This window comes from Pygocentrus nattereri, chromosome 16 (assembly GCF_015220715.1).
Source record: "Pygocentrus nattereri isolate fPygNat1 chromosome 16, fPygNat1.pri, whole genome shotgun sequence".
Taxonomy (NCBI): Eukaryota; Metazoa; Chordata; class Actinopteri; order Characiformes; family Serrasalmidae; genus Pygocentrus; species Pygocentrus nattereri.
The window spans coordinates 9,610,587-9,634,477 of record NC_051226.1 but is presented as its reverse complement, the minus strand read 5'-3'; the positions used below and the strand labels follow the sequence as shown (position 1 = coordinate 9,634,477).

General features: G+C 42.9%; 1 protein-coding gene across 6 annotated transcripts in view; it reads left to right on the top strand.

Annotated features, from left to right (window-relative positions):
• whrna (whirlin a) overlaps positions 1 to 17,760 on the top strand; it is a 149,737-nt gene extending 131,977 nt beyond the window's left edge. For 2 of the 6 annotated variants that reach the window (XM_017714626.2, XM_037546223.1), the window contains 5 exons: positions 3,377 to 3,448; positions 9,159 to 9,651; positions 10,587 to 10,753; positions 12,279 to 12,401; positions 16,984 to 17,166. In XM_017714626.2, the coding sequence (XP_017570115.1) occupies positions 3,377 to 3,448; positions 9,159 to 9,651; positions 10,587 to 10,753; positions 12,279 to 12,401; positions 16,984 to 17,166 (1,038 nt within the window). Of the gene's footprint in view, positions 1 to 3,376; positions 3,449 to 9,158; positions 9,673 to 10,586; positions 10,754 to 12,278; positions 12,402 to 16,983 lie in introns of all 6 variants that reach the window. The other 4 variants (XM_017714633.2, XM_037546225.1, XM_037546222.1 and 1 more) reach the window with 3 other exon arrangements.
• Positions 17,761 to 23,891: the final 6,131 nt, after the last annotated feature.

Below are 23,891 nucleotides of genomic sequence, written 5' to 3'. Positions count from 1 at the left end.
CGGAGGGTGTGTTCCAACTACAGGGGAATCACACTCCTCAGCCTCCCTGGTAAGGTCTATGCAAGGGTACTGGAGAAGAGAGTCCGGCTTATAGTCGAACCTCGGATTCAGGAGGAGCAGTGCGGGTTCCGCCCTGGTCGTGGAACACTGGACCAACTCTTTACCCTCTCCAGGATTCTCGAGGGTTCATGGGAGTTTGCCCAACCAGTCCACATGTGCTTTGTGGATCTGGAGAAGGCATTCGACTGTGTTCCCCGGGGTATTCTGTGGGAGGTGCTTCGGGAGTACGGGGTACATGGCTCTTTGCTACGAGCCATTCAGGCCCTGTACAAACAAAGCAGGAGCTTGGTTCGCATGGCCGGCAGTAAGTCAGACTTTTTCCCAGTGAGAGTTGGACTCCGTCAGGGCTGCCCTTTGTCACTGATTCTATTCATAATTTTTATGGATAGAATTTCTAGGCGCAGTCAGGGGATGGAGGGTGTCCGGTTTGGTGACCTCAGGGTCACATCGCTGCTGTTTGCAGATGATGTGGTCCTATTGGGGACATCAGGCCGTGAACTTCAGCTTTCACTGGATCGGTTTGCAGCCGAGTGTGAAGCGGCCAGGATGAGGATCAGTACCTCCAAATCCGAGGCCATGGTTCTCACGCGGGAAAGGGTGGAGAGCCCTCTCTGGGTCGGGGATGAGCTCTTGCCTCAAGTGGAGGAGTTTAAGTATCTCGGGGTCTTGTTCACGAGTGATGGTACAAGGGAGCGGGAGATTGACAGGCGGATTGGTGCTGGGTCAGCAGTGATGCGGGCTCTTTACTGGTCTGTTGTGGTAAAGAAAGAGCTGAGCCATAAGGCAAGGCTCTCGATTTACTGGTCGATCTACGTTCCCACCCTCACCTATGGTCATGAGCTTTGGGTAATGACCGAAAGAACGAGATCGCGAATACAAGCGGCTGAAATGAGTTTCCTCCGCAGGGTGGCTGGACTCCGCCTTAGAGATAGGGTGAGAAGTTCGGTCATCCGGGAGGGACTCGGAGTAGAGCCGCTGCTTCTTCACGTCGAGAGGAGCCAGTTGAGGTGGTTCGGGCATCTTGTTAGGATGCCTCCTGGACGCCTCCCTTGGGAGGTGTCACAGGCAAGTCCACCGGGGAGGAGACCCCGGGGAAGACCCAGGACACGCTGGCGTGACTATATCGCCCAGCTGGCCTGGGAGCGCCTCGGAATCCCTCCCAGGGAGCTAGTGGAAGTGGCTGGGGAAAGGGAGGTCTGGGCTTCATTGCTCAGGATGCTGCCCCCGCGACCCGAACCCCGGAGAAGCGGAAGATGATGGATGGATGGATGGATGGATGGATGGTGGTGATAGGAACGAAGGTTAACGTCTGTAACACAAATATAGCCATTTTATTTATTATACAAACTAACAGTGAACCTACATCTGTCTTCTTAGTTTGTATATTGCTGTTGCCGGAATGAAAATCTCCAAAATGATAACTTTACAGGAGAAGAAAAACTTACTTTACTTTCAATGTAAGTCAATGGAACCAGACTTTTTTTCCAAGTCATTTTGAACCATTTCTTTTGGTCCAGTATTCATGGGATTTACACACAATATAATGGTCAGCAGGCATTTTCAAATTATGGCAAAAAACCGTCAGCAGCGATATGTAATGTTATTTTGAAACAAAGAAAAAAGGTTTCCTTTAAAATACTCCTTTAAATACACTGTTTACACCAAAACCTTCTTGCAAAAACTACCATAAAACAATGTACATGGTATCAGGTAGCATATTGCAGAGGAAAAAACATATATCTCCATTTTTGCCAATTTCTATTTACCTACCTAAGTTGAACACAGCAGCTGTTCTTTATATTGTGTGAAAATGATGTGATGAATGGACCAACAGAAATGCTCCAAAATGCACCTGGAATGATACCACTTTACTAACTTACATTAAAAGTTAAAGTTTTTTTCTTTCTCCTGTAAAACTATTATTTTGAAGATAGATGTTTTTCTTTGGACAGCGCCCATATTCATTTCATATAATGACTTTCTGTGGAAGCTGTTGGAGGCATTCATAGCTTTAAATGCCTGATTTCTGTTTATACTGTGGGCAACTCTGGCTCTGTAAGCTCTGCTAGAATAGCACATTTTACATCAAACCACTCTGAATGATTGCTTACATATTAATGAATAAATTATGTTGATTTTTTTTTTAATCCATAGAATACACACATCATTTAACTCATTACTGAACAGTCCTCTACTCAGCTTTAAGAAGCCAGTTTTTTATTTGTTCACTATTAGACATAAAAGCAGTGAGATCCACTGTATAATGAAACCTCTTTCTTAGCACTGCTGAAAATGCAGACATAAAGTATAGTGCAAATCAACCTACAAGGTGTACAAAGTGCAAAATGACCAAATAAAAATGGAAACATACAATATTGTAGGATGAGTGTGAGTTTTATTGCAGCAGTTGTAGGGATTTTAGTGCTTTAACAACACAGTGCCATATGCATAATGTGTACAAATTAGATAACAGCAGTTCTGATTAGCACTTCTGAAGGATATCTTTCTAGCATAAGTGGGTTACTGTACCACTCAGTGTCATCTATATGGCTTTATTATTTAAAATGTTCCCAAAAAGCCATTAAAACAAGCAAAACACCCACCTACACACGCAGACGGGTTCGTGAATCTGACCGCAAATGAATGAGCCGTAAGTGCTTTCTGTGCTTGCGGTTAGCAAGCAATTAGAGTTAATTGATGGGGCTTTTGTTTTGCTAGGGGAGTGCTTTAATGAGGAGCAGTGCAGGACTGAACCCACCGGGCTGTGAAGAGCACACCGCAAAGCCTCCCTACCATTCACACTGCACACACACTCCTTAATCAGGACCTGTGTGTGTGTGTGTGTGTGTGTGTGTGTGTGTGTGTGTGTGTGTGTGTGTGTGTGTGTGTGTGTGTGTGTGTGTTTTCATATACTTTCAGGATAAAAAGGCCTTGAGTTTGTAAGAAAAACAGGACTAATCTACAAAGTCAGGACCAACAAAATACTTCACACCCTTTAAAATGAAGTGAGGCTTAGAAAACTCTTACTACATGTAAATCTTTTCATATATATATATATATATATATATATATATATATATATATACATATACATATATATACATATATATATACATGCATACATATATAATATGTACATACATTATTTATTGTCTGGGAGGTGCCTACTCAGCTAAGTGTACTTTTGAGTTAACATTTACTTCATAAATAGTAATACATAGTTGTGTTCGGCACTTTTAGATTTGTTTATGTTTATGCTCTACCATTTTTTATCTCATCTCCCCCGACTCTCTCTCTCTTTCCTTCTCCCTTTCAGAATGACAGTGTGGTGGAGAGTAATGGGGAGGATGTTCAGGACGGTGGGAACGCCTTGCCAGACGTCTCTCTGGTGAGCCTTGCGGTCAGCCACATGACAGAAACACACACAGGAGGAGAGTGGGCTCAACTGGAGAAACCGCGACGGCTAGAGTCCTCAGTAATTACACATCTAAGCAATGTGGTGCAGAGTTTGAGGCATGGAGCGGAATCTGGAAGCTTCTTATGTGTAACTGTACAGTGGCAGTGGTTTTTGTGTGCTGCAGGGGAAATTATCTGAGGTAACAAGAAGGCTTTAGTAAGTTTGAGGTTGAGGCGCATGGAGAGGTAGGACGAAGCAGTTAGAGGTTTGGTAAGTTAATGACACGGTATGTGTGGTTCTCTGTTGGCTTCCTGTTGGGTGAGGGCTCAGTAGGAAAGACAGGTGCTCTTTTGTCAAAGTGGCTAAGTTCTGTGTTAGACCGCTGATGAAAACCCATCAACCTGTCACGGCTCTATCAGACGTTTCCACGGCAACAGACACCATCACACCGGGTTTCGTGCGCGCGAGCGGAGTTTTCCCGCGATTTCTGAGAGGCAGGAAAAACCACTCAGACAGCTCCTGCTCACCCTTACGGCCTCTGATTGCTTTCTCTCTCCAGCCACTCCAGCTGCACCATCCATCCAATTTCTGCTCATGTTTCTGATTTGCTTTTCTTTTTTTCCTTTGTTTGTTTTGGTTTGTTTTGTTCCACTTCTTGTTCTACTTGCCCTTTGGTTGAATGAGCAAATCGATTACTTAGCACAAGGACGTCTGAATAATTCTATGCTGTGAAACAATTTGTGAGTGGAGTCTTTTAGAATGTGAACTTGTGGTTAGTGTGCAACATTTTGTGTATGAATGTGCATTTGTGTCTGTATATCTATGTCTATGTGTGTGTATGTGCTGTAAAACACATATAAGATAACTTACCTGATCCTTATCACTTACACCCACCTTGTACTTACACTTACAGGCCATTTCATCAGGTACAGCTGCTGTTTAGATGCACTTTCTAGGTTTACAGGTGCTGACTGTAGCCCTTCTGTTGAGGCACAATTTTTACTAGCCATCTTCTAATGAAATGCATTAATGAAAAGGGACCACTGCAGGACCACTGCTGACTAGATATTGCATGATGGATCATTCTTACAGTGGCCTTGTGGTCAAAAACGGACCACCGATGAAGGGTAATAGGATGACTGACACAAATTATGTCTAGAAAAATACAGTGGTGAACCATGACTATTAGAGCTAGGCCTGTGGTTTAGTCCATAAATGTCAAAAGCTGTCAAAAACAAGAACAATAACAAAAAAAAACTGTACTCTAATGCTAATTTCTGCTAGCAACCCTATGGCAATTCTAGTAGTATGTTAGCACTAAGCCAACAGTGAAGAACATTTTTATCCATTCTATATTAAACACAGAAGCTCATAAAGCTCATAAAAGACATTCTGTACTTTATTCGAAACTTGTAACAGACATGTTGACTACGGCTCTTTCAGTGAAAAGCCTTGACATAGAGTTTTCTTTACATTTCTGGCTGAAACCCATTTGTTGGGCTGCAGCTCATATTCACAGTCGGTCATATAGGACTTCCAGAAGGTCTAGAGTGAGTCACTTTAGCTCCAGAGGTCCTAACCAATGATATAGCTTGCTTGGTTGTTTCTACCAAGATACCACAGGAATAAATCCTGATTGGATAATTTTCAAGTATTTAATCCATTTGTTTCCCACTAAGTTTTAGTTTTTCAACAATACTTGCAAAAATGTAATTCAACAAGCATGATGATCATTTGTCCATCCATCCATCCATTATCTTCCGCTTGTCCGGGGTTCGGGTCGCGGGGGCAGCATCCTAAGCAATGAAGCCCAGACCTCCCTTTCCCCAGCCACTTCCACCAGCTCTCCAAGGGGGATTCCGAGGCGCTCCCATATATAGTCCCTCCATATATATACTCCCGATATAGTCGCACCAGCGTGTCCTGGGTCTTCCCCGGGGTCTCCTCCCAGGTGGACTCGCCTGTGACACCTCCCGAGGGAGGCGTCCAGGAGGCATCCTAACCAGATGCCCGAACCACCTCAGCTGGCTCCTCTCGACGTGAAGAAGCAGCGGCTCTACTCCGAGTCCCTCCCGGATGACTGAACTTCTCACCCTATCTCTAAGGGAGAGTCCAGACACCCTGCGGAGGAAACTCATTTCGGCCGCTTGTATTCGCGATCTTATTCTTTCGGTCATTACCCAAAGCTCATGACCATAGGTGAGGGTGGGAACGTAGATCGACCGGTAAATCGAGAGCCTTGCCTTATGGCTCAGCTCTTTCTTTACCACAACAGACCAGTAAAGAGCCCGCATCACTGCTGACCCAGCACCAATCCGCCTGTCAATCTCCCGCTCCCTTGTACCATCACTCGTGAACAAGACCCCGAGATACTTGAACTCCTCCACTTGAGGCAAGAGCCTATCCCCGACCCAGAGAGGGCTCTCCACCCTTTTCCGCCTGAGAACCATGGTGTCGGATTTAGAGGTACTGATTCTCATCCCAGCCGCTTCACACTCGGCTGCAAACCGATCCAGCGAAAGCTGAAGTTCGCGGCCTGATGTCCCCAATAGGACCACATCATCTGCAAACAGCAGCGATGTGACCCTGAGGTCACCAAACCGGACACCCTCCATCCCTTGGCTGCGCCTAGAAATTCTATCCATAAAAATTATGAATAGAATCGGTGACAAAGGGCAGCCCTGACGGAGTCCAACTCTCACTGGGAACGAGTCTGACTTACTGCCGGCTATGCGAACCAAACTCCAGCTTTGTTTGTACAGGGCCTGAATGGCTCGTAGCAAAGAGCCATGTACCCCGTACTCCCGAAGCACCTCCCACAGAATACCCCGGGGAACACAGTCGAATGCCTTCTCCAGATCCACAAAGCACATGTGGACTGGTTGGGCAAACTCCCATGAACCTGAATCCTGGAGAGGGTGAAGAGTTGGTCCAGTGTTCCACGACCAGGGCGGAACCCGCACTGTTCCTCCTGGATCCGAGGTTCGACTATAAGCCGGACTCTCTTCTCCAGTACCCCTGCATAGACCTTGCCAGGGAGGCTGAGGAGTGTGATTCCCCTGTAGTTGGAACACACCCTCCGGTCCCCTTTTTTAAAAAGAGGCACCACCACCCCAGTCTGCCAATCCAGTGGCACCGCCCCCGATGTCCACGCAATGTTGAAAAGGCGTGTCAGCCAAGACAGCCCCACAACATCCAGAGCCTTGAGGAACTCAGGGCGGATCTCATCCACCCCTGGAGCCTTGCCACCAAGGAGCTTCTTAACTACCTTAGCGACTTCGGCCTCAGTAATGGACAAGCCTATTCCCATGTCCCCAGACTCAGCCTCTTCACTGGAGAACGTGTCGGTGGGATTGAGAAGGTCCTCAAAGTATTCCTTCCACCGCCCAATGACGTCTTCAGTCGAAGTCAGCAGCACACCATCTCCACTATATACAGTGCTAGTGGCACACTGCTTTCCCCTTCTGAGTCGCCTGACGGTTTGCCAGAATCTTTTCGGAGCCGACTTAAAGTCAGTTTCCAAGGCCTCACCAAACTCCTCCCATACACGGGTTTTTGCCTTGGCAACAACTGAAGCCGCAGATCGCTTGGCCTGTCGATACCTGCCAGCTGCCTCTGGTGTCCCACAGGCCAACCCTGCCCGGTAGGACTCCTTCTTCAGCTTGACGGCATCTCTCACCTGGGGTGTCCACCACCGGGTTCGAGGTGCCCCGACAGGCACCAACTACCTTACGGCCACAGCTACAGTCAGCCGCTTCAGCAATGGAGGAACGGAACATGGCCCATTCTGAGTCAATGTCCCCCACCTCCCCCGATATCTGGTCAAAGTTCTGACGGAGGTGTGAGTTGAAGATCAATCTGACAGGTTCTTCTGCCAGACGTTCCCAGCAAACCCTCACTATGCGTTTGGGCTTGCCTGGTCTGACCGGCATCTTCCCCCACCACCTGATCCAACTCATCACCAGGTGGTGATCAGTTGACAGCTCAGCTCCTCTCTTTACCCGAGTGTCCAAAACACATGGCCGCAAGTCCGATGACACGACTACAAAGTCAATCATTGAACTGCGGCCTAGGGTGTCCTGGTGCCATGTGCACTTATGGACATCCTTGTGTTCAAACATGGTGTTCGTGATGGACAAACTGTGGTTTGCGCAGAAGTCCAAAAACTGAACACCACTCGGGTTCAGATCAGAGAGGCCATTCCTCCCAATCACACCCCTCCAGGTCTCACTGTCATTGCCCACGTGAGCGTTGAAGTCCCCCAGTAGGACAATAGAGTCTCCAGGAGGAGCACTTTCAAGCACCCTTCCCAAGGACTCTAAGAAGGCTGGGTACTCTGAACTGCTGTTCGGTGCATAAGCACAGACAACAGTCAGGACCCGTTCCCCAACCCGAAGGCGTAGGGAAGCTACCCTCTCGTCCACCGGAGAAAACCCCAACATACAGGCACCGAGTCGAGGGGCTATGAGAAAGCCCACACCTGCCCGCCGCCTCTCACCATGGGCAACTCCAGAAAAGAATAAAGTCCAGCCCCTCTCAAGGAGATTGGACCCAGAGCCCAAGCTGTGTGTTGAGGTGAGCCCGACTATATCTAGCCGGTATCTCTCAACCTCGCGCACCAACTCAGGCTCCTTCCCCGCCAGCGAGGTAACGTTCCAAGTTCCAAAAGCCAGTTTCAGCAACCGAGGATCAGAACGCCAAGGCCCACGCCTTCGGACACTGCCCGATCCACAACGCACCGAACCCCTACTACTGCCCCTCCCATTGGTGGTGGGTCGATGGGAGGGGGGACTCATGTAACTCCTTCGGGCTGGGCCCGGCCGGGCACCATGAGTAAATGCCTGGCCACCAGACGCTCGCTGGCGAGCCCCTCCCCCAGGCCTGGCTCCAGGGTGGGGCCCCGGTAACCCTGTTCCGGGCAGGGTACACAAGTCCTGTTTTTGTGTCTTCATAGGGGTTATTATGGATCACACTTTGTCTGACCTGTCACCTAGGACCAGTTTGCCATGGGAGACCCTACCAGGAGCTTTTGCTCCAGACAACATAGCTCCTAAGATCATTCAAGCACGCAAACCCCTCCACCACGATAAGGTGGTGATCCAAGGAGAGGATGATCATTTGTATTTAACATAAATAAATCTTTTTTTATTATTATTATTATTATTACAACAGAAATAATTAGGCCTTCTGTGAAAGCAGTGAAAGCTCTAAGGGATACGCACTGGAAAATAATCTGTATACAAGAGCTGTAGTTTCTAACAGTCTACATGGTGTACAAAGTCACATGCCTAAGGTTTGTCTGGTACAGTGGCCAGTCAGTATTCACTGTCTAAAAAAACCCTGCAGTGTTTCTATGGCTGGTACACCCATACCAGGACAACACATACTTACATGTCACTACCATAGTCCATCACTCAAATAATATCTGGTCAGTGGTTGTCCTGTGGTGATCCCTTTCTATTGATGCATGGGTAGAGTGTGGCTCTCAAATTGTGCAGCAACACATGGGCCACAGTCTGTAACTGTAAACCTCCAAAGTGCATCTCTTTGGTAGATGTACCTAATTAAATGGACATTGAGTGTGTCAGCGAGGATAATAAATTGGCAATTCTTGTGCAAGACATGTTTCCAAACCATTCTGAATGTCTCCTGAAGTACAACCTGTTTAATATAACATCTGATGCCTGTTCTTTCATCCTAGGATGATATGGGGTCAACATCAGACTCCCCTCCCTCTTTTAAACCCCCTCCTCCCCCAGTCATTCAGCGCCGTCCCAGCCGCACGTCAGGTCCCAGCAAACGCCCCTCTTCCGGCTCTTCCCAGTCTGGCCTGTACTTTACCGCTCCATCACACACACCAATCAAAGACACCAAACACTCCAAACACCCCACCTCGCCCTCCAATGCCCCAAAGAAGGACGTCTCTGTGACCCAGCTTTCTATGGTCAATCAGCATCCTATTGGCCCTTTCCCACGGGTTCAGTCCCCCAATAGGACCAAACCTTCAGCTGTGCCCCCGAATCCCCCTCCAGCTCCAGCAGTCTCAGCTCCCTCTGCCCCCCCACCACTCTCTAGCCCAGAAAAACCCACCCCCTCCTCTCCAGCCTCCAACCAGCACTTTGTCATGGTGGAGGTGCACAGGCCCAATGCAGAGCCTGATGTGAACGAAGTCCGCCCGCTGCCCCAGGCCAGAGGTGAGGAACATGAGCCCCAAGGTTAGTTCATAAGGAAGTCTTTACAGATTTAATTGTGCTTAACCTCAAAACATCAAGAGTTATTACTGCTGAAAAGAGTTAAAACACGAAAGGTTTTGTAAAATTCAAATAATAATAATAACATATCTTCTCCTGCTTAAGAACACAAATGTGGTATTAAAAGCAAGTTTACAAAACACACTTGAGACATCATTTCTTATCATGTTTCAATACACTTGAGAACTAAATTATATCAAATGACACCATGCTTTATTTCTTGCTTCTGATAACTTCAACTCCTAGTTAAAGCTGCACTGTGTAAGATCTTTTGGTTAAAATTGAAAGAAGTAGCATTACTGAGCCAGGAGTGACAAAACATGCTGAAATAGTTTGTGCATGTGCTAAAAAAAGCCTGAAATAATTATTTAACATTCTCAATTGTCAGGTCAGATTTCAGGAGTTTTTCAGACCACTTCATACGTGTTTATGTATTAACTTCACACACACAGATTCAAAAAGCAGTTCTAGCTCCATGTTTAGGCCTCAAGTCCAAAATCAACATTTTACGGTTGAAGATGTGATGTACATCTCTATGTTGCATGCAATTACACATTATAACCACAGAGGTCCAAATCACCAAATCATACATAGTGTACCTTTAACATGAACGATCATGGATTAGTACACTGATCTCTTTCCAGCTCCAGTTTAGTTCTGCGTTATCACTGAAAGTAGCTTTAACTCTTCACTGCATTATTCTTTATTTACATTACTCTGTATTGCCTGGATCATGCATTTCACTTAATATATTACTTAATATATTATTATCAGTGACAATGCAAGTGAATGTAACATAAGAATACAGATTTCTCACAGCACACGAGGATACATCTCAGTAGTGTGTATGTGACAGCTTATGTGTGTGTGCGCTGCAGGAGCTGCTCTGTCCCAGTTGTCTGACAGTGGGCAGACGCTGAGTGAGGATAGCGGAGTGGACATTGCGGAGTCTGGACGCCTCAGCAAGGAGAGCAGCCCTCGTCCTGCCCGAACACGACCTCCGAGAGAGAGTGCAGGGGGAGGGGAGGGGAGCACCGTGAAACCGGTGAGACCGAGAAAGAGAGAGAGAGAGAGAGAGATGTAAAAAATACAGAAAGAGTCAAAAGTCAAATTAGGCTGGCTTTACACTATATATTACACTATAAATCTTTCACACAGCTTTAGTTGCTTGAAACCTTTTGGAAGCTAAATCTCACTAGCGTTGTGTAATGTAAAGTCCTGCAACTTAAAAAGTTTCATGAAACGGTTCATCAAAATTTAGATAAGGTACCATCTGATCATGTCAAACAATATAAAAGGTTCCGTACATACTGTAAGACTTAGTGCTGATTATTGTTGCTGTATTGAATCATTTGAAAACATATCACGAAGTCTTTTTCTGTATCTTTATAAAGTAAAAGTTTCCTTATGGAAAATTGCATCCATTATAAGGTTTTATTTGCAGTCCAATTAGTATGAATGTGGGATCAAATCAATCAAAATATATGGTTTACCAATGTACCCAAGTTCTTTTATTTAGAGGGTTAAGTAGCTTGGCTGTGATTAAGGTTACACTAAAGTAAAAATAGCATTTAGTTTTTTTTTTCCAAATGATTAAAAAAATAACAGTGGTAGAGGGTAAGTTGAGAGTATAGGTAATACTGATGACTGACAAACGTAAAAAGTATAATACATTTTTCAACAGTGATATCCATTATTAATGTTAATTAAAGTTAAGCAGCTCGTTACCTAACTAAAAATGTTATCAGTACAAAATGAAGAACTAACTAAAACTTGAGCTCAAGTAATAAAGTTTATTTAGCTAATATGGTCGTTTTCAATGTTATTAGTTTTTTAAGAAATAAAACACTAAAGTTTGCCACCTAGATTATGTATTTTTCCAAAACTTGCAACATGCAACTAGCTGCAAGAAAGTTTCGAAGTTTCGCTTGTTTACGCTTGCAAAACTTGCAACATGCAACTAGCTGCAAGAAAGTTTCGAAGTTTCGCTTGTTTACGCATGTGCATTAATGGTGAAGTAGAGTGTTTGGGTTCAGAGCACAGAAGGCGGATTGACTGAAACAGTGGATCGAGTGAAACAGTGGATCGAGTGAAACAATGCTTGACTTAATTATGATTTGTTCTATAATCTTTTACCACATATATTTTGTTATTTCCTTTTTGTTTTCACTGTAAGTTGAATCATCCCGCTTTATATTTGTTTCTCATTCACCAGTTTCCATTCTCATTTCACCTCTCATTGTAGAATAGTCTCTTTCCTCCCAGTGCGAGCTGAGCTATGTGTGTGTATGTAGAGACACTATTCCTCGTTAGATGAATTGTGCTTGGCAGTGGTAGAAGATTTGTGAAATTGTTCTCTTGGTTCAAGCAGGGCTGTTTAGAATGATCAGAGATGGGATGCTTTGTTCTGCTGTCAGATCCCCACAGAAAGCCAAGTCTGTTATCAAAGCCAAATGTGTGCGTCTTTGTATCGCTCTTTCGCTCTCATTTCTCTCTGCTATTCATCGCTCTTACTTGCTGTTCTCTGCTCTCTCCCTCCGGCTCTGTATGTTTGTTCATGGCTACTGCAGCCCGGTCTTCTGGAGCCCACGTCGACTCTGGTGAGGGTGCCGAAGAGTTCCAGTACGCTGGGCATTGCCATAGAGGGAGGGGCCAATACACGGCAACCCTTGCCACGCATAGTCACCATCCAGGTGAGTGTAACACACGTAGGCCTGTTTCACACATTCTACCGAGACCTAAGTGACACAGAATATCTTGCTTTTCATTTTGCCATGTCAACACATGCTGCATGAGCAATGTATTCCACACAGTCATATAAATAATAAAAAGCAATGATAACTAAATAACCAGTAAAAAACACCAAATGCACATTCTACCTGTTAAATATTTTGTGCTACATATAGTTCTGTGCAAAAATCTGAGACCCTTTTGTCTATTTAATTTCCAGTCAAAACAGCCATTGAGTACAAGTTATTCATTTTTCAGTGGCTACATTTACTTGCAAAGACTTTTGGCAGTTTAATTAAATTCAGATTATGGATTAAGACTGAGGTGTGTATATGTATATGTATTTATAATCCGATCCAAAATTGTGCACATGCATAGAGCACCACTTAGTGTAGACGTTGCCATGACAATGAGCATCACATGAGTCCAGTCAAAGTGAGACGAACAGCAGTGTGTTTGCAGCTGGTGCACTTGTGTTTACTTTACTTTAAAATTACTTTAAAATTATGGCAGACTCAAAAAAACGGACTTCAAATGCACTTATTAAAGAAGGGCAAGAGGAAGATGGCATGTTCTGAGACACAGAAGCTAGACGCCCGTCCAACCACCATCTTTTAAAGTTCACAGCATGAACTTCGTCTCCTCTGTGGACCAGTTTCCATGGTTATTATTCTTCTGTTTAAAGGATTATTTACAGGATTACACACCTCATAGGAATTGTATTCCGAATGGCCTCAGTCAGACTGGCCTATTACGATCGAGGTGTTTACATGGACGTACGCTGTTCTGATTGAGCTACTGGTTGAATTAGTAAGGGATTATTAAGCTGCATGTAAATATGGCTACTATCAGAAAAAAGCGAGGAACATATGTTACAGAAAATTACACAAAAACCCCAAATGTTAAGCATAATAACAAATCAGGTCTACTTTTTGTACACCCGACTGTCACTTTAACACTTTTATCCTCCCCATCTTGAACCCAACAAGGTACAGCAGTGTCCTTCCAACAAAAGCAGTCCCCAAAGATGTCAATGACATTATACTCCCCCTTCACAACGACACCAACATTCAGAAAAGAAACTACCCAAACTCACTTTAGCTGCCTCATGAATTTCTTTCTCTGTGCATCTAAAATAATTAAAAGAAATATTTCCAAAATGGATTCCAAAAAAACATTAAAACGTGAGACAATCGGACTCCTAACAACCGTGCAACACCAGGTAGACCACCCAAACTGTAAAACTGTAACCAAAACACCATCAGATAAACAGCACTTAAGGCCATCATCTTTGAGAGAGAGGAGAAAATCAAGCTCCACTCTTCCTTCAGATTCTTTTCTGTCCATCCTTCCTCTGTGAGAAAACAGGAGGTGTAGCTGTCAAGAAGCCGTTACTAAGAAAACAAGGAGAGGCAAAGAGCATTATTAGCTCTCGAACCCCAAACTGGACTTCTGATGTGTTTTATTATCTGAGGAGTCTACATTTGTAATTGGGATTTCTTGGATCATGAGAAGTGGAGAATACAACCAACTGCTAAGACTTAAAACAATCCTTGCAGATTTCTTAAAAAAAAAAAAGACATGAATATACTAAATACTGGAACTTGTGATGTTACATTTAGTTGTTAAGGATCCTGTGTAATTTCCTGTTAAATGTATGTTTCCTGCTTTTCTTTCTGATGCTAAAAGTGAATAGCTTGTACCTAATGGCTGATTTGAATAGAAATTAAATAAATGAAGGGGTGGTCTCTGACTTTTGCCCAGTACTGTACACATATTCACGTTTACTTACAAGCTTAAAATGCGTGCTCAACTGCAAATTGTAGAGGTGAACTAATGCAACATGCTCCTTCATCTTTTTTTATTAAGCTTTATGTTTAATCTTAAGTTTGTACATTCTGTCAAGCTTGCTTACAAGCAGTGACAGTTTCTGGCATACCCGCCGTACTGTTCTGCAGCAGAAGCGCTACATGTCAAGCTGCAATCACTCACACTGTAGTATGTGTGAAACAGGCCTTACACTTCTCTCTTTCACTTAGACATTACAGTGATTACATTGTCACATCTTTTGCATTTGAATGTGAAATGGAACAATGCCTCTCTGGTTTTCTGGACTGGGCATCTGGTGGGTTTTTGCGGTTGATTATACCATTTACATAAAAAAAAACTGTCATGTCTCAAACGCCTAAAGAGTGTGCGACAATGCCAGGGAGAAAATAGAAGGCCAATTATGAGTTCCCTGCAGTCCGTCACATAAAGGCCTAATGAGAGCAGGGGCAGCTTTACTGAATGAAATAGAGACAAAATAACCACATGGGGCACAGTTAGACAGCTAGATATAAATGACATGGAGCTCCAATGGTGGGTTGCTATAGTGTAAGAGCCAGGTGATCGAGAGCTGTTTTTGGTTACCATGACCTTTCACTTTCTGCCTCTCCCTGTTTTTGTGTATCTGAGCAAAATGCGTCATGTAATACAGCCTCCCTCTGTTGATGTTGGTTTGTTGTTCCGTTTTGCATTAACACAAGTAGTCTTGGCTCTCATCCACACATGAATAATGTGCCTTAACTCCTTTAGGACTTACTCAATAGTGTAAGGGATGTTTTAGAAACCAACGCTAGTGTCTACTGTATCATAATGCTGTGGAGGCTCTCTGCAGATTAGACTTAATTTCTAACACATCTTCTAGGCACTTTGGTCTAAATGACTTTGCTGAGCGAGATGTGGCGTGTGCGAAGGGGCTAAAAGCAGAACCGCTGAGAGAGTGTGTCTGGAGGTCGGCAGCAGGACCTCTCGCTGTGAGGTGACTGCGTGTATTATGAGCAAGAGAGAAAGCTGCAGCTCTTAAAGGCTAATGCGCAATAAAAGAAGCGCTGATTAATGTTGGCTTGGCTACAAATGAACATACTCCGAATAAAAGACTCAAAGAAAGAGACGGAAGGATGAAAATAGCTGTTTTAATGAAGAGAGAGGGAGAAAGAGAGAGAGTCTAGGGGAGACGAGAAATGGCCAGGCATGAGTAGGTTTTAATTCCCTGGCTATGGGCGGTTTATCAGCATTGTAATGGAAACTCAACAACAGCAGCATCTGCGGAGCAGATAGCTTTTGTTTCTTCCCCATTTCTGTGCCATTTTTATTTATCTCTTAAGAACGCAAGGCATGGTATTCAAGCAGAAAAGACCACTGTGGAGATTTCCATTTTAATACTCTACCACTTCTGCTGGAACAGGTTCTGTCGCCATGTACCTTTTAGAGCTGAATGTTTCCATGCTGATGACCAGTACCTGCTTTGTTCACCTGGGAAGCATTCAGTCTAACTTAGGCAATGAAAATGATATACTAAGATTTGCTGATTAGAAGATTAAAATAGCTCATTTGGAAGCGAGCAAACCCACAGACTCATAAAATGTGGATTAGAGATATAATGCTGCGCTTCCATCTCAACCAATTCATACAATGCCTACTATTTCTTGAGTAGTACTAGGCAGTATTTTCCTTAAACATACATGTATCACTCAAGGATGGCTACTTATTGTTTTTAAAGGGTGTTTTCTGTGTTTCTATGCTCTCCGGGTGTATAGGAGGGCACAAGCTAACACAGGTTGCAGTATAGGGATGTACAATGATACCGGAATACTATTGGTATTGGCATATATTTGTTAAACGTTTTAGCGGCATTGTATAGATGTTTAGATTTGACAGATATTTCAAAACAATATTTGATGAAATATTTATTGTACTCTGGTAGAACAGGATGTTTAGGCAACATTGGGTTACTGTGTTAAATAAGTGTTACATTTGTCTGTAACGCTGATCCATTTTACTATGTTTCCAAAAAGTATGGGACACTGTGCAAAATGTAAATTAAAAACAAATTATGCAAATTATTTCAACCCTAAATTTCCATGAAAATATTACAAAGACAGCATATCAAATGTTGACACTAATAATTTTTATTGTTTTTTAAAAGTATATACCCATTTTGAATTTGATGCCAACAACACATTTCAAAAAAGTTGGGACAGGGTCATGTTTACCACTGTGTTGCATCACCTCTTCTTTTAACAACACTCTGTAAGTGTTTGGGAAAAGAGGAGAGGCTGCTGTAGTTTTGAAAGTGAAATGTTTTGCCATTTTTGCTTGATATAGGATTTCAGCTGCTCAACAGTTCAGAGCCTCCTTTGTCGTATTTTTTGTTGCATAATGCACCAAATGTTTTCAGTGAATGACAGATCTGGACTGCAGGCAGGTCAGTTCAGCACCTGGACTCTTTCGCTACAGAGCAATGTTGTTGTAATAGGTGTAGAATGTGGTTTGGCATTGTCTTTGCTGAAATAAGCAAGGCTCTGCCTGCCTAAAGCAGGCGTTGTCTGGATGGCAGCATTTGTTGCTCTAAAATCTGTATGTGTTTTTCCGCATTAATTTTCCGCATTAATGTGCAAGTCACCCATGCCATGTGCATGCCTGATTTACTGAATTGTTTAGCTGCTTATTACCTACATATAATTCTCAGCCTTTTCTTTTTTATGTCTTTCTGTCTCTTAGAGAGGTGGCTCAGCCCATAACTGTGGTCAGCTGAAGGTGGGGCAGGTGATTCTGGAGGTGAATGGGATCTCTCTGAGGGGACGCGAGCATCGCGAGGCCGCTCGCCTCATTGCTGAGGCCTTCAAGACCAAAGAGAAGGACCACATCGACTTCCTCATCACAGAGTTTAACGTGGCACTATAGGACCGAGCAAAAGCTACAGAGGAGGCGGGGTTTTTTTTTTGTAGAAACCAGAGGACAACAGAGGCTTCACTGGCATGATGCCAGCACCAGTCCCCAGCCTACTGCTCCTCTGTTATCAAAAAATGCCCAAAAGCAGAGCAGCTCTCAGTGTAGAAACTGCATTATAAACATCAGCGTTTCTAGCCCTACTCCTGCGGTCACTTGGTTACCTCCCCCAGTCGTGACTGAGAGTGTTTGGACTGGATCAGACAGAGTAGTGTTACAGACTGCTTGTCCTTCTCACCTGACTCCAGTAGTGCTACAGACTGTTCATCCCAGTCATAAACAGGACTTTGGCCTGTCCAGTGTTTTGATTTTCAGTTCTGTCCGTGTTGCAACATCCGGTCAAGTCAGTCCTCATATGGGAGTCTTACCATTACATTACGTTTGGCTCAGTTTTTCTATTTCTTTTATAAAAGGATATGTGCAAATGAACAAATACAGACATGTATGTGAAACTAAGGAGAATCACAATGCACACATTTATGAACTATGATATATAGTGGCACCTGCTGTGGGCAAAAAACAGGAAAAATACAGCTGCTTGGCTCCTCACCACAGTTTCTTGTACGAGTCGCAGAAAAGATTCTGTCTGTAATTGCCTTTTTTTTATTGCTAGTCAGCTGGATTCATTTCTTTGTTTGTGCTGGTTTGCAGTCGACTGTGTCATGCGGTAATTACTCTTAAGCTGTGGCAATTAAGCACTGGGACAGAACGCACCAGGAGAGAGAGAGAGAGAGAGAGAGAGAGAGAGAGAGAGAGAGATGGGAAGAGAGTACGTGTGAGGACAGAACCATGGAACACAAAATCCTTCCTCCAGATTTAGCTGTAGAGCTGAAGATCCAGAGGAAATGAAGAGGCACTTTATCCAATTATGACAGCAAAATCAGGAACAAGACATGGTAATCAGGGAGAAGAGTGTGGAAAGAGGCAGAGATGTGCAGCCAGTGTAGCTAATGAAAAGTTGCTGGGTTTTGAAATCCCCTGTAAGAGATGTGAGGGAAGACTGGGGGGAGGGCGCAGTGGGGGGCACGTTAACCGCTGATGTGTCACTCATGTTGCATAAGAGTGAAAAGAGTGGGAGAGAGATGGAGAGAAGTATTCTAGTCTGCTCTCTAAGTTCGCATGTGCATGTCTGGGAGGGAGAGAGAGAGGGAGAGAGAGAGGGAGAGATTGAGAGAGAGAGAGGGAGGGAGGGAGAGAGAGTGAGCGAGAGAGAGAGAGCGAGAGAGAGAGTGAGAGTTTTTCCACTGCACAAAGTGTTAAAATCTTTTAGCGCTGGAACAGTTTAGCAAATTCTTTACTATTCTAGGTGAAGATTAAATCACCATGCTCTAAAAAAATGACCAATAAGAGCACCACAATGATTTGGTTACGTGTTGATTGCTGTTGTTATAATTATTACTTTATAATGAGTTACCAAGATAATTCTATTAGCATTTATGCTGTCCTCCACAGAACAAAAGTTTTTGCTCATATTCTCACAGTCGTCAAAAGAAAATAGAAGCTTTATTTGAGATGTTATGTGCATTGTGTTGTTTTATATCAGCCAAATATTACTAGAAAGCAATAAGACAAATTAGACATTTTAGAGTGGCATAAAATGACTATTAAATTATTCATTGCACTTATACTGACAGTTCCAGTTGACCTTCAAGCACGTGAGCAATGAATTGGAATTAGAAACGTCCATTCTATTGGTTCCTGCTTTGGTCAGTTTTTGTTTTTGAAAGTGCTGTGGAAAATGGCCAGAGAAAGAGGGGGGGGGGATGCTGAAAGATAAACAGCCAGAGCAGTGGGAGAAATATGAAATAAAGCAAGAGAATAACACGTGTTTATGTGTGCGTGTGCGTGTGTGTGCGAGTGCACGTATGTGTGTTCGTGTGTGCGTGTGTGCGTGTGTGTGCGCGTACGTATGTGTGATAAGGTGTGTGTATGAGCACCACCTGTAGAAGAACACACTGTCCCTCTCCTGAGATTCAGCTCTAATGACTACACTGACTGCACACACACGACTGCACACCATCTCATCACACACACTCTGCTGTGACAGCTCATCAGATTCAGAGACAGAGAGAGAGAGAGACAGACAGAGAAAGATAAGCAGAGACAGAGAGAGAGAAAGATAAGCAGAGAGAGAGACAGAGAAAGAGAGAGAGAGACAGAAAGATAAGCAGAGAGAGAGAGAGAGAGAGAGAGAACTATTTTTGGATTCATTTCAACGCAGTCCTGCCATTTAAACACACCATATGTAAAGTATGTTTAGAAATTATTGGAAAATAAATCTAGAGCTAAAGTTTATAAGAATATATGACTATGTGCGATGATAGTTCTATTCTAAGTAAATGATCTAGGCCTAATGGCACCCTGAGATCCATTCCTTTGTGTTTTTTTTTACCTGTCAGCTCATGTCTTCCTAGAGGGTTGGAGAACAGAGAGACTACAGGTGTTGTTTTAAGTGGTGTGACAGATACCTCAGCTCCCTCTGTGGCATTTCAGATCCTTTCTGTTTATTAATCATCTCATGTTTTCATAAAAAAAGGTGGAGGAAACACTTCAGGTGTTTTGTAAAGGGGGATTTCCACTGATTTTTTCCTTAATTAGCATAATTAGGAAATGCATAATTTAATCACTGAGATGTAAACAAAGTCATTCAGAGTGGTTTGATCTGAAGTGGCTCACTGTAGAGGAACCAACTGACTCTGATTTCTTTACAGTGGTTTTGATGGGAACCAGGGGTCACAATGTCTACAACACAAATATATTTTATTTTATTTGCTATTAAAAATGACCAGTAAACCTACACATGTCTTCAGAGCTCTATATCTAATGTTGAAAATGGTGAAATCGGTTTTCTTTGGGGACTGTTTTTTCTTATGATGCCCTCTATGTCTCTCTTCACCATAACTTAAACGATGTTTCAGGGATCAGGCAGTGTATTCATAACCTTTTCATGTTTTATCTTTCTGTGATGTAGCTTATAGAGGCATTAAACTCTTCAGGTGTATAGTTACTATCACCACCACTGTGAACAATTCTGGCTCGGCAACTTCCTCTAGAACAGTGCATTTCACACCAAGCCACTCTGAATGACTTTGTCTACACTACTTCACACTGTGGAGAAATCGATGGAATTCCCCTTTAAGCAAAGTTACAATCAGCTCCCTCAGTAGCATTTCAAATCAAACCTTTGCCCGTGATACTTCTTTACCTAATGCTGTGGTGTCATTCACTTTTACCTGCGTTTTTTCATAAATTGGCTGAAACCAGCTGCACTTTGACCATTGTTACTTTTCCTCGTTGTAATCTCAGCCCTGCATCCACCTGCTTGACAGCATTAGGAGTGATCCATTCTTTTCACTGTCAACACAACTCCTCAGTGTCAGCCCCGCTGCTGCTTAGCATTCTGCGGATGTGCCTGAATGCACAGTGGTGCAGAGTTTGGAAACGCTGGTATTTCTGAAGCATTGCCACAAAGGAGAGAGGTGGCTCTTTTTTTCTCTGGGCATCTACACAACCCAAGCCTTCAAACACAGGCCAGCTGTGTGAGGCACATGCGTGAAAGCACTGATGTGTGTCTTTGTACAGCACAAATGAAATCTAAGATCAAACAACAGAGCCTGTCTGACCGCACTGACCTACACACACACAGATCTCCATACAGATTCACGTTACTGATCACAGTCTAATGCAATTTCCGGATGCTCTCAGTCTCCTTCAAAAGCAATCCGTGCTCAGATCCCCAGTTTAAATGTTCCCTATATTCTAGGTAGGCCTGTCGCACTCTGTGCTTGGAGGACCCTTTTTCCATCTTTTAACACAAACGACTCAGCACATCTGCTAATATCAAGCTCTCAGCAAGTTGAATGAGGCGTGAAAACGTGGATAGCACTGAGCTGTGTAGTGCGGCAGCCTTGCAGAGCTTTTTTGTTTCCCTTAAATTTAATGCCTGTGTGTTACATTCTTAAAGGAATGGTTTGATGAAAAATGTGATTTATAGTTTTCCACCTTCTCCAGATATAGTAGATCAGTCAAAACATGTTTGGTGTTCATACTTTGCTTCTTTTTTTTGAGCGCTGGAGCTACAAAGCTAACATTGATAACAAGCACTACAAGTTAATATTCACCCAAATCTTTTCGATAAATACAACCCACTCACACCACTTCCAGGTCGTCATTAAGACTTGTGGGTTAGAGCACAGTAGGCCTATGTTTTACTGTGAGCTGTAAAAATGAACAATACATCCCTGTGCAGCTGAACACTGGGAGCAGGCACTTTAGACAACAAGTGCTGTGCCAAAATCTTACTCCACTTTGTGCATGCAGGCATATGGATGCCACAGATTTTGTGACTTCCGTTATTTCTTTTTATAGCAGTTACTCTTGAAGTTTCAAACTGAAGGCATGTTTAAAAATAGAGAGAAGGAAAATCACAATTGTAATCCAGTGTCCATTTGCCTGCATGATGTACAGTACTGTGCGAAAGTTTTAGGCATCTAAGCAAATTTTTAAACAATTTACCTCAGCAGTGAGTTTATCACAATATACATTAGAATAAAGTCATATTCATAATTCAGATAAACATAAAAACAATAAAAAGTAACAAGAATTTCTTGGGTCTTGACGCCTTCACAGCCACCTCAGAGACTTGTTAATATAATCAATTACATCATGAGCACAATTTACTGAAGCACTGATTGGTCAAACCAGGAGCTGCTTTTTAACTACATATAATACTGGGCTTCCTCGAGGAGAGGTTAGAAAATGGGTAAACAAACACACTCACATCCATAAAATCACTATTTATTATTAATTAGTCATTATTAATATTCTATAACTTTTGTTTATTCAAATATTAACACTTTTCTCAGCAAATAAACACAAACTACACAAATAAATTGATTTTGAAAATGTGTCTTGGGTGCCTAAGACTTTCGCACAGTACTGTACATTCATGCAAAGAACAGGATTCGGATTCTGAGACTGTTCAGGTGCTTTATACCACATCAGGCTGTGTGTTACCTCGATTTTATCACAGGAAGGGTGTCCTAGGCACGACGCAAAGTGGATATACGATGGCGGCCAACATAAAATATGATTGATAAAAATAAAATGATAAAAATAATTTGTTATTAATAATAATAGTTGACATACACAATATTCCGCCAGCAAAAATGTAGTTAATTCGGTATTATTGCCAAGCAGCCATGGACTGCTTAATGAGATGAATGTCCGGTTTGCAGTCAATTCAAGATTTTTTTTTCTTTTTGCAAACACAGTAATGTTTACCGCAAAAACGTTTGTTTTATAAGCACTTTTGGTCACAAAATTACCTTATTTAGCACCACTCCAGTGGCCCCCCTCTTCTCATGCTGGGGTTGAATCTCCAGTGGCTCCCTGCTCCCTAAATAGTGCACTACATAGGAAATTAAATACAGGATCCTGCAGCCCAACAGTATAAAACTATAGATAAGAACTAGTCATTTGGGACTCCACAAATGCCACATCCATACTCAACAAATGATCTGCACTACTTGGCTGTGGAAGCTAGAATTTCTAAACTTTCTTAGCGCACTATTTAGGGATTACGGAGCCGTTTGGGATTCTGCCTTGGGTTGTTAACAATGTTAGATTCATAGCTGTAGTTTTAAACTAAAAAAGCAAACATGGCTTGGCTGATCAACTACATGTGGGAAGAAATGTGTGTTTTCGCCAACCCAATCTTTTAAAAAATAAGCTGCCGAAAAGCAATCTTTGGAATGATGCCTTTTGGTTCCCTGAAGAACCTTTTAATTGAAGAACCATCAGCTTAAGAGGTTTCTTCTATTGCACTGCTCCAAATGCTCTTTTTGTGCACCATTATTTTTAGGAGTGTACAGCCTTTTCATGCCCATTATGTAGAGGAGGGGTCACTAATTCTTCTCCTGGAGATCTACATCAGATTGAGCCAATTAAGGGCTTTTTAAGAAGTTAATTGTTGTAGAAGGCAGGGTAGATTGTGGTTGGAACTAGACAAGGCAGAAAGATAAATATCCAGAACATGGGTTGGTGACCACTGATGGCAGCCTGAATTGGATTTAGTTAATTGCCATGCAATGTTGGTAAACGAAGAGCTGAAATATAAAGATGTGGACTCCAACATACACAATGTTCTCTTAAAATCTGTAGTTGCAAACTGAAAACACACTTGTGGTGCATTTAGAACGCATTATGGTAATGAATCATGACCGACCCAGATGCAAAACCTATTCACAATGTAGAACTAAGGTGTTAATATTTTCCATCATTTTTTTTCATCCTACTGTATCACACCCTGCCTTCGTTTGCCTACCTGTCAGTTTGCCTGCCTCTTGTACAGTTTATTGAATCACATTGTACACAGCCATGTTATTTATACAGAAAGGGTGTTTAATTTTCCAATAAAGATAAACTGCACAATAAAAATCACTAAGCTGATGTTTCACCTGTTGTCACAGTGGGTAAAAGGTAATGAAATGCCACACTGAAACATGATGGCATTCACATCTAGATTTCTCTGCAATGCGTTTGTATGACAGAAACACTTGCATGCATTTACATTCAGATCAACAAGCAATTACTCAGAAGATACCCAGCAGTGTCTCATTTACTTACTGTCACAAAGTAAGCATAATTTGTGCGTATGGTTGGACAAATGAAAGATAAAT